Source organism: Montipora capricornis, chromosome 3, assembly GCF_036669925.1.
Source record: "Montipora capricornis isolate CH-2021 chromosome 3, ASM3666992v2, whole genome shotgun sequence".
Lineage (NCBI taxonomy): Eukaryota > Metazoa > Cnidaria > Anthozoa > Scleractinia > Acroporidae > Montipora > Montipora capricornis.
In genome coordinates this window covers 75,789,850-75,804,849 of record NC_090885.1, presented here as the reverse complement: position 1 = coordinate 75,804,849, position 15,000 = coordinate 75,789,850, and the positions used below count along the sequence as shown (strand labels likewise).

Below are 15,000 nucleotides of genomic sequence, written 5' to 3'. Positions count from 1 at the left end.
AAATGGCACATCCTTTCAAACCACCAAACCAAAGTACAAAACGCAAGACTCAAAGTTTACCTCAGAGCTTTGATAATACCGAGCTTCGAAGTTTGGCCAGAGGGTCTTCGCCGACTCCTTTAAAATGTATAACTTTAACGAGAACTTCATCGGAAGAGGGTCTCGGATTCAAAATTAAAGGCGGTCGGGAAAGCGATAGGCCGCTTTTAGTTTGTGAAGTGGATGAAGGTTCGTCTGCCGCCGAGCAAGGTCTTCTTCCAGGCGATCAATTAATTGAGGTGAATGGAATAGATTTTGAGAAAATCACTAAAAGCTCAGCCGAAAAGTTATTGGGAAGTATGAATAAGTTGAAGGTGGTCGTCAAGTCCGCGGCGTCCCTGTCGGAGGTTGATTTAGCGAAGCCTTGGTAAGTCGATTACTTTACAAAGAAAAAAATTCAATGAGTTTCGTGGCTGTCGGACTGTAAACGTTACAGCAACAATTTATTAGTAAGTTGTATTTTAATCGAACGTCAAAGGTTAGAGTTTGAAACGGATGTTTTAGAATTGTTTTATGAAGAAACAAATTCTCCAGCAAAGCGTGCCCAGGTGTTTATTTGGCTCGTGACTTCGCTTGAAACTAATTAAAACTTAAAAAATTCACGCGATATATATTATAATTGCGAATCGTTTTATTTTCTAAATCATAAATGAATTCTTTCTTTTACTCTTTTTCGCAAGTTGGCTCGGCAGGCCCGGTTTTCAGTGTTTTCTTGGTAATATTTGTGTACTCATATCACTTAAAAATATGGGACGTTGTTTGTGGAAAACGTTTAGGTTGTCAAACATTACTTCGATCTTGTATTGAGTTCACTGAATTAAGTAGATACTAACGCTCGTGTCCCACAGTATGACTGCTTTCCGTCGCGCTTGGGAAGTCTCAAATGTAGCTATTTTATTAATGCACGTTGTATGGTTTAATTTCGTGTTTTCGTGAGTTGAATATAATTAACGAGGTGCTGGAAGCATTGATAGTGTGATGCAGAAACTATCGTATTCTAAAATGACTGAGTCCTGAACTTTTATGAAAGCACTATGGATGATGAAATTTTTTAGTGTTAGTGGAGGAAAATCTCTTATTTTATCGCCTACTCCTGTTCTTGGTTTTGGATGAGGGTTTTTTTAATTTGGCGTGCTTGACCTTTTGAGTTTTCATGCATACAAAATAGTCGCGTTCATTTTACACATGTTGACACGGAGACTCACTTTGATTCTTCCGCCATGATCGGTCATGGATGGCCCTGTTCAAAACACATGCTGAAAACTTCATCTTTTTAGTTAATCGTTGTCAGTGCCATCATTAATAATCATGTAGATTTTACAAGCCTAAGGGTGCTTTCCTTTTGTCAGAACTGGCCGGCCAGACCCGTGAGTTTGCAAAGAAAATGCAACAATTTTTCATTCTTCTGGAGGAGTTTGAATTTGAAGGCATTGCATAATTAAATCTTTCCAAAAGACTGGTCTGTCCAACCAGTTCTGTCAAAAATTGGCAACCGTCTTAAGGTAGTGAGTTTGCAAGCAATGTATTATTCTCACGGCTGTGTCTTCATTCAAAACTTTTACAGGGGGCAGAGAAATGGGAAAATTGTTCATAACGGAATTGTGGAAAATGATAGTCTACAGGTACAGTCGATATAAATAATAAACAATGATAATTATTATTTTTATTTGAGGATTAGTTATTGTGATATAATAAAAACCAAGGTCAATGGAAATGGACCAGCCAAGGTCAAACCCCATTGACCACGGCTGATTCCAGTTCGGGAGACCTTGATTATTTAAGATATTTCAAAAATGCAAACTTAGTAATTTTATTAGACACTATCTATTTTAGAGGTGTCAAGTGAAAAAAGGCTGTCAAATAAATGAAGTATATTTATAAACAAAGTCTTATTAAGTGTACATAGGGGTGACCCCAAAACACTGACCCCCTGTCCATGGCCTACCACAACAGACTACCCGAAGGGACTACCCCAAAAATACTATTTCAAGTGAGTACTGTTGGTCGTAAGCAGCGTCACAAGTAGTGCTAAGCCTAAACATCCATTTTAAACAACGTTTGTCAACAGTTAATTTAAGTCTTAAAGCACCCATTTGAAAAAGGTTAGCTTTCAATAATTATTGCACCAGTTTCACTTCAGTTACATGAAGTAATCGGCCATCACAACAAAAAAAAGTGAAAGTGAACCTTTTAAAATTGGGTGCTTAGACTTAAATACTGTTGACCAACGCTGTTTAAAGTGGATGTTTAGGCTTAACACTAATTGTGACGCTGTTTTTGACCAATAGTATTCACTTGAAATAGTAGTCCATGGACTGGGGGGGTCGGTGTTTTCAGGTATAAGGAACTTTGTTCTGGCACTGGAGCACTAATTGGGGACACTGTAAACTGTAATTAAGAATTAACGAAAATCAAGTCAATTGTTGGTTTTTGAGGAGAGGGGAAACAGAAGTAACCGGAGAAAACCTCTAGGTGCAGAGTAGATAACCAACAAACTCAACCCACATATGATGCTGAGTCTGGGAATTCAACCTGGGCCACATTGGTGGGAGGCGAGTGCTCTCACCACTGTGCCATCCCTGCACCCCAAAGTATTTACAAGGAAAATGAAACAATACTTATTCAAAACTTTGGCATACTACAATGTACATTTTATCAGGATGTCACTGGAGTTTCGTATTTCACGCCAGCCGAAACTTACATGTAAGTGAGGAAGTAATACCCTTGTCTATGGAAATTCTGTACTTTTTGTAGATAGGTTTGTCCAATCACTTTTCTTTGAAATTTCTTGTACAATTTAGAGACTTGTCCTTTACACTACTGACAAACCTATATTTTGTTTCAACTTTGAGTCCCTTGACCAATGATGAAGAGTGTACTTACCTTACAGAATCAAAAATCTGTAGGTTGCTTGTTTCGCAGAATGTATATAAAATAACATCTGATGTCATGCTGGGTTGAATTGAATGGTGGTAGCAGCGTACACAAAAATTATCCATGTTAATGTCAGTGTGACCAAAACCTACAAGTTATCACCTTATGTATCATTGAAGTTGGCCTAAAGACTCCCTTCCCCCATCATTGTTAAGGAGCTCATTTGCCAAACCTCTGGTGTCTTATTTTCACAGGCAAGCAGTGGCAGCGGAGGAAGTCTTACTCTTCAGCATTCTTCTCATTTACTGAACAGTGCTGATTCCAGAAAAGTCAATCTTGGACTGGAGTCAACACCAAATGGCTTCATTGGGTTTAACCTTCGAGGTGGAAGCGAGTATGGGCTAGGTTTATACGTTTCTGGGTAAGTAACAGAGTTCAACTGAAGTTCACTTAAAGAGGCTGAATGAAAAATTTCTTATGAATAGACCATTCTGTTTAACTTAATAACTTAATAATATACATGCAAGAAGTCCAGCATGTTGATTGGCTGAGAGCAGTGTCGTCAATTACTAATCCCAAACAGAGCGCATAAGAGTGAAATTTGTGCAGATAGTTGAAATTAGTGTGATAAAGGTGAAATTTTTGCATGCATATCATTAGCAAGTAATCACATGATTTTACTTGGGCAATTTGAAATTATTAAGCACTCGTATTTTTTTTCTAAGACTACGAATTGCACTCGCCCCACAGGCTCATGAATTTTTTTTAGTCTTTGAAAGAATTTACTTGTGCAGTCATGCTTATTTAATCTAAATTGCACTTGAAATCATGTGATTATATACTAATAATTACCTATTAGATGATTATTTTTAACAGGGGCTGAACAATTGATGGAAATCTATGATCAGAAAATCAATTGATCAATCGATGACAATCAATTACGGTTAATTAATTTTCATCGATTGGCATCGACCAATCGATAATCACACAAAAGTAGCCGCGAACTTTATCGAGTGTCATCGATTGGCATTCCTATTGGTAATCAATGTTATTTAATTGATTGATTCTCATCGATAATCACTAAAACCTGTGCAATCGTTTATCCATTGATTATCAACATCAGTTGATTCATTGATATCAATTGCCATCGATTGTTATTGATTGTCATTGATCATCGATTCCGTCGATTGTTCAGGCCCTGTTGTAATGATGAAAAACCAAGAAATCCATCTGAGCATTAGCTGGAGACAGTGGACCCACTCAGGGAAAGAAGACAATCCCTGATCCTTGTGGAAATTAAACCCATGAATATAGACTACCATAGTTTCTTGGCAAAAGGCGAAATTTGAAAAATCAGATTCCCAGGCAGCCCAATTCCAACATATGATCTCCGTAACACTGGTCACATGCTCTATCCATTGAGCTACTTTTATTCTTGGGGAGCTAGGTCATTAATCTAGGTTCTTCATGGACAATGTGTCCAGGTGGTCTAGCTCTACAATGTCATGCACCATGAAGAACCTCCTGGTAGATTATGACCAAGCTCCCCAGGAATTCTATGCATCCTTCTCAGTGGCACATAACAACATGTTCCATCTATAGTTGCATTTGATATCTGAGGTGCATATCCTAAAAGAGTTTACAAGAGACTATTAGATTAAGGTAAACGTTGACTTTCTCTCTGGTTTGTACAATGTTGAGCCATACGCAAGATGTTTCAAAGTCCAATCCAGTTTGCACATACACTGTATTAGACAAATATCTAAACTACAATGTACCCAGTGATTTACAAAGGTGTTGTAAAATTAATACACTGTATTATGTGACGTTTCCTGTGAATCCTTAATGTTTTGCAACTTTACTGACAATGTTGCAGAGAAGATGGATAATTTTATTATAGTGATGTTGACTTTCCCTAGTGTTGATCCTGGTTCACTGGCGGAAAAAGCAGGCTTTAAAGTTGGTGACCAAATTATTGAAGTCAATGGAAAGAATTTTGAAAATCTGACGCATAATGAAGCTGTTGAGTTCATCAAATCCCAAAAATATATCATGGCAACTTTGAAGGTAATTTATAAGTCCATAAGTGCTGTTTAAGAGCTAATTGATAACTACTTATTATAGGAGATTGAGGTCTTGACGGGAAATCTCAAACTGAGGGCTTTTCGTGTCCACCGTGCAATAACCTTGCCTTAAAGCCTGAACATTTGAGGCAATTTTGAATTGGTTGCCAGTCAATGCCAATGAAAACTGTACTGGGACCTATCTTATTTCTCATTATGATTATATTGACCCATCCAGAACCACTCTGGAGATGGATCTGTGAAAGTATGTCGATGAGATTTCCATCTCAGAGTGTCTCACTAAGAATGGAAGTGCATCATTTAACAGCACATTGGACACTATTTTAAAGCAAGGATTTGGTCATGAAACATTTACAGTATTTCGATTAATGTCATCATAATTACAATTTCATTAGTTGTCAAAACATCCTGATTTTGAATGTTACTTTCTTTTTCTCCAGGCTGTTGGAAAACTTCCAGAAGCCAAACATTATCAATCTCAAATAAGCTGGGTTTATCCTGATGGAACTGTTGTCATAGGTTTGTTTGATCTTATTGTTGAGGGTTTAAACATGAAGATCTTTTTTCAAACAAAATGTATTTTTAGTACCCTAATAATAATTTTTTGGACTCTTTTATCATTACAGAGAGTAAGGAGGCACACAGCAGATCTCTCTCAGCACCAGTCTCGCCTATGAACTCTCTAGAACTCAGTCACTCTAGTACCCAATTCCCTGATTTTGAAAGTGAGACTCCCACACGAGATTCTCCAAGTCCCAGACGAATGTTATGCGACACAGGGGTCCAGACCCCAGAGCCTTCACCTGAGCCACCACCAGAAGTGAAAGATGAAGTTGTGCTTGTGCAAGTCAGTCAAGAAGCAGAGCTTGAGAGAACACAAAGTGCGAAAAGTCTAGCTACGTCTTCCACTAGCAGTGGAGGCGAATTTGAAAAGCAGAACTCTCTTCGATCAGCATATTCTTTTGAGAGTGTAAATAGCAGAGAAGATGGGATTAAGAAAATGTCTGTCATAAGTATGAGCAAAGAAGAAGCTCTTTTGAGTGGCAGTGATGGAGAGCTCAATGAACAAAATAAAATAAGAAAATCCAAGTCCTTCCTGCAGAAACAAGGTGATAAAATCAAGTCCAAGTTGAGCTTTAGAAAAAAGAGTAAACCCAAGATGGAAGAAAGGGGTGAGTGATTATCAGGTGCTCCAAGACATTGTCAAGGTTTAGGTTGATAGAGCGGTTTTCAATTGAGTGTTATAATTAAAGCAAATACCAAAGTAATAACTTCGACCAATCACAGCAGGTGTATTACCAATCCAAATTTGTAGCAATTCCATGTAACTTGTTCAAAGCGTGGGAAAAATCGTGTTTGCAAGGCACGATTGGGTTTGGTTTTCCTTTTCATAGGTTGATAAACTGGTGCAAGATTCTTAAAACAATCACTAAGTGTAGCAATTGCAATCGCGTAATTACTTTTAATAGTCATTTGAAAACTGCTCTAACCCCATGTACATGTAATAGGAAAAGTTGTTTCATCCTTGGTGTCAGCTTAAGAACCCATGAAATCACAAGAGAAGAAATGAAAGAGCCAAAACAATAACTTGAAGAAAGCAGAAAAGAGGTTATTGAGTGCAATACAGAAGTTGTTATGGAAACAAAGTGATAGAGTAATTTTGTTGGGTATATAATGAATTAAAAAAATTGTGTGAACTTGCTCGTGCATCTCGTGATTTATGGTCACTCATCATGTTTTAAAAGTTTCCAAATTGCACTTGCCTGCGGCCCGTGCAATTTTGAGAACTTTCAAAACATCACTCATTCCCATAAATCGCGAAATACACTTGCGTTCATACGACGTAATTCTTATACGTATCACACTCGTCAATGAAGGCACTGAGATATTATGGTTTATGTTTACCAGGGTATACCTAACTGACAGTTTTAGATCAGACATAATTATAGTAATTGAATAGCTGTGTGTGGATGTCCAGGTACCTGTGTAACAAGGTGTTTATGTTGTGCAGCAGAGTGGCAAGTCTGTGTATACATATGCTTTTTGTGTCTTTGTCATCATTGTCATCATCGCCATCATTATGGGTTTTTTTCTGCTGTCTGAACATTTCATTTCAGTCATACGTTTTTGATCTTTTGTGTTTGATCAATAAATTGTTTAACACTTTCATTGCCATGGTGATTTTAAACTAGCCTTCCGAGCATTCTACAATAAAGACAAGGTCTCAGTCAAGCATTGTGATAAGTAAAGTAAAGTAGACCTTATTTAATGTCGATAACTCGTAACAGTAATTCAACTGACAAACCTGAGGTCGACGGTGCGCTCATTTTACTCCCCCCTCTCCATCAGTGCTGTGTGTTACGACTGTTTAAAGCTACTGGCTACAAGGAAAGGAAAGGAGTCGAAACAAGGATGCGAGATCCAGGAATCGAACTAAGGACCTCTTGCACCAACGCCGCGCACTAACCGACTGTGCCACACTTGCCCCTTTTGATTCATTTGGAGACAAAATACTTCATTAAATTAAGTACTCTTGTTAAAACTATTGTTTTAGCTTGGCTGAAAATGTGATGCTTCTGCCAATTATCAATGCACACTTTTTAGCAACAATATAAACCAAAGAATTAAATTATATTCAATTAAACTGTAAAATATAGACTTAAATAATTGAATGATTAAAAGAAGTTCTAATTTATGAAATACCATCCATGCAAAGGTTGTGTCTACAAAAATGAAGAATAGAGGCGTCTCTTTAATTATTGACTAATCTGATGCCTCAGCTTAAATAACTTGCAGTATTAACAGTAGTAATAGTGCTATGTAAACCTTAAGGTTCAGATGCATTCCTGCCATGGAATTATTGTCAATAATAATAGTATTGTACATTTACAAACTTCTGACTTAGTTGTACTAGTATAAAACAAAACAAGTCATCGCCAAAAAGCTTTTAAAAAGTATTGAAAATTAACAAATGATAAGCAGTAAATGGTCTTTGTTAAAAGAAATCTAATTTAAATTAACTGTACAGTACTTAACGACTCATCTTTTAATTAATTCACATTCTTTCGTGTGTCGACACCCCTCCGGTCCAACACCAAGGGGCCAATTTCTAAATGGTTTCTGATGCAAAGGTGAATAATACACATGTGAGGAAGCGAATTGCTTGCAATTTTCTGATTCTATCAGCGAACAGTTAGCGCACGTTTGCTTTTGATGTTAGATTTTGATGCGATATTTTACACATGCAGAAAAAATAACATTACTATTAACATTAATCTTCCCATTTTATAAACTTCTTCTAAAGCTGTCTAAGGTTTTAAAAATTGATTAAAACCCTTTTTGTAAACTTCTTCTAAAGCTGTATAAGGTTTTAAAAATTGATTAAAAACCCCTTTTGTACTATTCTCATTTTGTTGTGCGACTGTTTTGTTGTACTTGTATGTTTGTTTGTCTGTTCATGTGGCATATCTTCAGTCTATCGCGAGAGGCAACTTCCTGTTCATGTGAGGCCTATTTTTGAGAAGGGATTTGGTTCTCAATTAATGCTACCACTAGGTGGTTCCACGAGACAACAGATGCTACTGTACATTGAGGACAAAGCCAAGAAGATTCTTGTTGTAGATGAATACAATGCTGTTATCAGGCATATTAAACAGGTATGCCACTGTGGGGTATGCGTAATGTATGAGTCAACTGTTCGCGAGCCTTTGGAAAATTAATTTTAGGAGAATGTTACGTTTCAGCATAATTAAACCTAAACGAAGCTTGAGTGAAGCGAAGGGTTAGTTTTAGCAATAAGCAGCTATTTCTTACGTATTGCTGGCTAGTATATTTTCTGCACTTGTCAGAGTGGAACTGTTTCAGTACTGTTTGAAAAAGGTTACAAGAAGGAAGTCAACGGTTTTTTTTTATTTTTATGAATGTCAAAATATGGAAAACGCATGGAAACCCATGCTCAGAAGCGAAGGGAACATTAAGCACTTAATGACTGGCCACAAGGGAAACAGTGAGTTTTGTTTCCCCAAGACCCTCAATGTTCCCCTCGGGGAACATTGAGGGTCCATAAACTTGCAAAAAAGATGGAACTCGGCCAATATTTTTCCAGTACGGATCTCACGCTAGTTCAATAACATCTATTTTTGCAATAATTTCTTGATAACTCCAAGTCGTTCGAAATGGAAATTGTGTGTCAACATTGCAGGAATAAAATTGGCATGAACGATGTGGTTGTTTAGGGGAAAAAAACGTCAGGCTCTCCCGTCCTCTACACAACCTCAAATTTTGTCAATTCACGTCCTTGTCCGGACGAGGACGCCAAAGAAATGTGCCAGAATGCAAAAAGCACGTAAGCCGCGGTAAGCAGGAGAACACGCGGACTTTAATATGCTAGCGGTCTTGCAAAACCTAAAATGCTATGCCGTTTCATTGTCATTCATAACAATAATCTTATTTAGAATTTCCTTTACTTGTTACAGAAATTGTTGACTTTTCCTTGAACTAGACCAAAAAGAGTTTTCCCTTTCTTTTTTCAAACTAGTGCCCCAACTTTTCAATGCAAGCAAATACATGTACGTTGCATTAGATTGAGAAAGTTACCTTGTTAAATTGATGAATTTTTTTCTTGTGAGCTCAGTTTTTACAATCATTGTTTTTGATATTGCAGTATCAAGAAGATTCAGATGTGGAGTCACTTGTGAATAAACTCCTTGCAATCTTGGATAAACCAGAAAAAGCTCTTTTGTTAAGAGATGTAAGGTATGAAATTAAAGGACGCCGATTTGGAAATCCCTATCACTGATTTTCTCTTTTTGAAGTGGGAGACTGAGTGTGTGTGTGTGCCGTTCAAATTCACGTTCCCCCAACCGCCGACGACACCAAGCTATATCGAAATGTCTCACCTCTAGAACACTGTGACCTCATACAAGACACTCTCTCAAATATGCATGACTGGTCGCAGATTTAATACGTCCTAATGTAAAGCACTAACTGTGACTAGGAAAAAGACCCCGATTAGTTTCGACTACAACTATAAGAATTAATAACTAGTACGCTCTCTTGGGACTCACACATCCACACTGGTTTGCTTAAACGGACATGTCCCCTGCTTATTGACGTCTGTGTTAGGTGATCCCTCTATTTGTCTTTGGTCAAGTCACAGCTGTGTTACGCCACCCAAGTCTGGTCGCCCGCTTACGTTATTCTGAATGCTAAGTGGAACAGGCGCAGAGACGTGCAAACAGGTGGATTTTACGCATGCGCAGAGGCGAGACGTCGTAGAAGGAGCGGCTGACCTTGCTAGACTTACTTCCACTCTATCTAGATCGCGAATTCCAAAGAACTGGTCTTTTTATAAATGCCTTAACTGTAGTACTGATTTAGATGTCCTGAAATACGTATCTTTTGTTACCCATGGTCGTACAAGACAAAGTAACTCCTTTAATCTACGCACTCCTCTGCAAAACATTTACCTTTCAGGCTTCGTACTTAAACAGAATAGTTAAACCACGGAACTATGTTTGTAAGCTAGCACCCCCAACCAGCTTTTCCCCGCCAATTGCCTTTTAACTTTTTGTCCGTAAATTAATGTGCTCTCTCCTGTGAAGGGTATATGAAATCAATTACCCCTGCACGTGGAGGCTGGTCCTTACGTGCCCATGCCACTCTTATTTATTTGTGTTTTTTTAGCTAATGCTGGAGTATTCATTTTATTGTAACATAGGTTAGTTATGGCAAGCCGTTTGTAGCAAAATTTGGTCTTAGATATATATGTTCAATCCTTTAAATAAAGGTTTAATTTAAAGTCATAAAAGGCATTCAATGCAATCCAATCCTTAAATTTTATATGCAATGCAATATCGCAAATATTGATTCAATCCAATCCTTAAATTTTATATGTAATGCAATACCACAAATATTGATTCAATCCAATCCTTAAATTTTATATGTAATGCAATACCACGAATATTGATTCAATTAAATATTTAAATTTATATGTAATCCGAAAATATATGTTCAATCTTCCTGGGACGAGCGCGGCCATATAGAACAGAGTAAACTGTGCAAGGTATAAAGCAAAAGATGGCAGCAGAGTGAGAAGAAAAACTTGACATAGAAGTGGAGTTTCCCAATTTCTCGGAGAACTTGTGATAGAACCGAGACAATATATTATTTAAGAACTTTGACACAGAAGCTGCAGAAACGCAGGCCGAAGTTCTTGATTAAACAATTAGCCTGCTCAGGTCGATGAAAGAGTGTTGCAACCCCAGACACGAGCTCGAGGGACAAGGAAAATCTCGATTCCATCGCTGGGGCCTTAGTAGATGTGCTTAATGTGCTTCGTCGCCGGACTATCACTCCGTCTACTATGGCTGCGGATTCAGGTACGATAGATAGGGATAAAGGAAAAAATCCCGGAAGACCATCTCTCAAAATTCCTGTTGAGATGCTAGAAGAACTGCGAGGACTGGGAATTCACTTGGAGAATTCACTGGGAATTCACTCGGAGTTTCGAGGTGGACAGTTAACAGATGAGTAGCAGAGTATGGTTTATAGGATATGAGGGGCTTTGAACGACTTACCCGATGAACGACTCGACCGGATCATTCAAGATTACATAAACAACCATGGGAGTGCGTCTAGATGAAACATAATGGCCGGTTACCTGAAATCTATTGGGTTACGGATTCAACGTCGAAGAGTCAGACAAATGTTGGCGAAGCTAGATCCCGAAAATAATGCCTTGAGATGAGCCACAGTAGATAAAGTGATAGTCCGGGGACGAAGCACATTAAGCACATCTACTAAGGCCCCTGCGATGGAATCGAGATTTTCCTTGTCCCTCGTGTCTAGGATTGCAACACTCTTTCATCGACCTAAGCAGGCTAATTGTTTGATCAAGAACTTCGGCCTGCGTTTCTGCAGCTTCTGTGTCAAAGTTCTCAAATAACTCTATCCACAAGTTTTCCCAGAAAATTGGGAAACTCCACTTCCATGTCACATTTTTCTTCTCACTCTGCTGCCATCTTTTGTTTTATACCTAGCACATTTACTCTGGTTCTATATGGCCGCGCTCGTCCCAGGAAGATTGAACATATATTTTCGGATTGCATATAAATTTAAGGATTGCATTGAATCAATATTCGTGGTATTGCATTACATATAAAATTTAAGGATTGGATTGAATCAATATTTGTGGTATTGCATTACATATAAAATTTAACGATTGCATTGAATCAATATTTGCGATATTGCATTGCATATAAAATTTAAGGATTGGATTGCATTGAATGCCTTTTATGACTTTAAATTAAGCCCTTTAATTAAAGGATTGAACATATATTTCTAAGATTAAATTTTGCTACAAACGGCTTGCCATAGTTAGTCCCGTTGCACCTGTCCCTTTTGGGTTTTGCTTTGCTTTTTTTTTTTTTTTGTCCTTTTCGTCGTTTCGTGTGTAGTATGATTGTGATTTTATCGATTATATATTATAAGAGGAGTACACAATAAAGCTAATTCAAAAAATAAATTAATTAAAAAAAACCCAAGTATCCTGTCCGGTTAACAAAAGTAAATTTCCTCGGATTTTTCTCGACACGGTCCTCATCATTATTTTGTGCTGAATTATATATTTTATTCCTGGAGAAGTTTTTGCAAGACAAACGATTTCGATTACTTGGTGGCGCAGTGCAAACGATTTCTCAAAACTTTCTGACAGAAGCAAAGTGAAGTTAGAAGGGAGCTTATTAAAGGGTGCGTTCGATTGACCCTATTCTGGAACAAGAATACGTGGAGTGATGATTTAAAACGGTATGTTTGGCGTTCTGAAGCAACAAGGATAATACTGAAAGATATGTTTAAAATAGCATTTTAGGAGGTGTTCAACAAACTAACCCTAACCCTAACCCTAACCCTAAATTTTAATGTGAATCTCCGTAAAAGCGAAGGATTTCTAACTTCTATTCCATCAATCTCTAGAGACACCAATAACAATAGAGAAATGACGACTTCTGGTGGACAAACAAAACAAGCTAATGAGAGAACGTATGTTTTCGTCCACCAGCATATGAATGGCGGCGATGACATCACGTGAAAACCTCCTATTCCGGAATATGGTCAATCAAACGCAACCTAAGCAAGGGCGACGACTGCGGCTACGAGAACATTATCTAAGAATGTTATGTCCCGTTGTTGTAGTAATTTCGCGATCATTCCATGACGTTCGGCATGGAAAGCGTGTATCAACATTCCAGAAACAAAATTGGTATTGACGGTGTGGTTGGTTGGAGAGAAAATTGCAAATTCCTCGTCGGGTGCTGACGTCCTCAACATAACCTCAAATGTGGTCATTTAATTCACGTCACTGCCAGGACGAGTACGGCGAAGAAATGTATCAAAATGTAAAAAGCACGAGCGGGGCGTGCAGAAAGATGCCACAGCAACCCTAGGCTTTAGAACTGAAATAAAGGAATACGCACGGGATTGGATCGGATTGACTAACTAGGGTTGTTCATTAAAAGTTCACATCAGAATTACATGGAACGGCTCTTAAGGAAAACTTAGATCTATAGTTTGGTGTTGAGATGATGTATATTAAGCTTTAAGACCGGGTGCATGTTATCATTTAGGTGTATGGTCGTATTTTTTTCGCCACAGGACGTTGATTTTACCGTACGATCTTGGAAGATTTGATGCCATGGTATCTGCTCATGAAAAAGAAGCCTTAGAATACCTGAGCGGATGTGTACCTGGTATGTATCAACAATTAACCTCCGATCTTATTTTCAGCAGGGTGACAGCGTGGCAACGTGGCCGTGTGGTTCAAGACCCGTGGTTCAACTTCTTTGCTGCGTTTGAAAATAGCCAACTGTTTTCCCTCCGGTCAGTTAGGATTGCTAAAATTGATCTTATCTTTTGCATTCTCATTGGCCCTGAAAAAAACCCCACGAGGAGTAGTCAGTCAAGTGGTTATTCTTTTTGTTATCTCTGGCGAGGGGTGAGACTGACGGGCCCCATCTCAGCGGTGGATTACACCAACAAAGTGGAGCTGAATTAACCCTTTAACCCCCAATAGTGCCACTTATAGATTTTACTCTAACGCCAGACGATTTTACTCGTCAATGGGGAACCCCACGGGGCTGAAAGGGTTAACAGGCTAATAACATGGGTGAAAAATTACTACTTAATTTTGGCGCGAAATTTCAGCCTTAATTTATAATTTCATATGTAAAAATTACAATATTGCCATGGCAACTTTGCCCACAGTGCCAAAATGGCTTCCAGGATTGAAAATTAAAGAGTAATTTGTCACCCATGTTATTAATAGCTAATCAAATGGTATACCCGTGAAATAAGGGAATAATTTCACTTGCGTTTCGTCCAAAATCAAATTATTCGAATTTGGACAAAACGCGCGTGAAATTATTCCCTAATTTCACGCGTCACCATTTGATTACCCATACTAATTTTCGTCAGCAGTGATACGAAACCATGGAATTATTTCGATGTCTATTAGAGACAATTGATTAAATTGTCGAGATAAGTGCGAGGATCACTTTTTTCTTTCGTCAAATACCAGTAAATATTGAATGTATAAATGACATGAAATGATCAAATGATTATTTTATGTTATCAATTTGCTTGAATTACTTAAAACTTTGATAGATTTGGGCGTTGCAAATCCATTTCGCTAGTTTTACTGTCGTGGGTAACAACACGTTATGGCTTGTCAGCGATCGTATTGTTAAGAATTCTTTCGTGTGCACGCCTAGAATTATGTTAATGAACGACTGTATGCTTCAAATATTCACTCATTTCATTTCATTCATCAAGTCCTTCATGGAAACAGATTAGTCCATCAAATTGACCTGCTCCCATCTGTGTGGCTTGATTGCTCAGTTGGTAGAACATTGCACCGGTACCACAGAGGTCATGGCTTCGAATCCCGTTGGGGACACCTGAATTTTGAAGTGTCTTAAAAAAAGGGACAATTTCTTGAATTGTCCAG

At 38.1% G+C, this 15,000-nt stretch overlaps 1 protein-coding gene across 1 annotated transcript in view; it reads left to right on the top strand.

Annotated features, from left to right (window-relative positions):
* LOC138044159 (PDZ domain-containing protein 7-like) overlaps positions 1–15,000 on the top strand; it is a 24,014-nt gene that overhangs the window by 310 nt on the left and 8,704 nt on the right. Inside the window, exons 1-9 of the mRNA XM_068890838.1 lie at positions 1–406; positions 1,604–1,661; positions 3,168–3,334; positions 4,833–4,980; positions 5,438–5,516; positions 5,624–6,169; positions 8,553–8,653; positions 9,661–9,752; positions 13,650–13,744. The exon at positions 1–406 is cut by the window's left edge and continues 310 nt beyond it. Of these exons, the coding sequence (XP_068746939.1) occupies positions 1–406; positions 1,604–1,661; positions 3,168–3,334; positions 4,833–4,980; positions 5,438–5,516; positions 5,624–6,169; positions 8,553–8,653; positions 9,661–9,752; positions 13,650–13,744 (1,692 nt within the window). The remainder of the gene's footprint in view (positions 407–1,603; positions 1,662–3,167; positions 3,335–4,832; positions 4,981–5,437; positions 5,517–5,623; positions 6,170–8,552; positions 8,654–9,660; positions 9,753–13,649; positions 13,745–15,000) is intronic.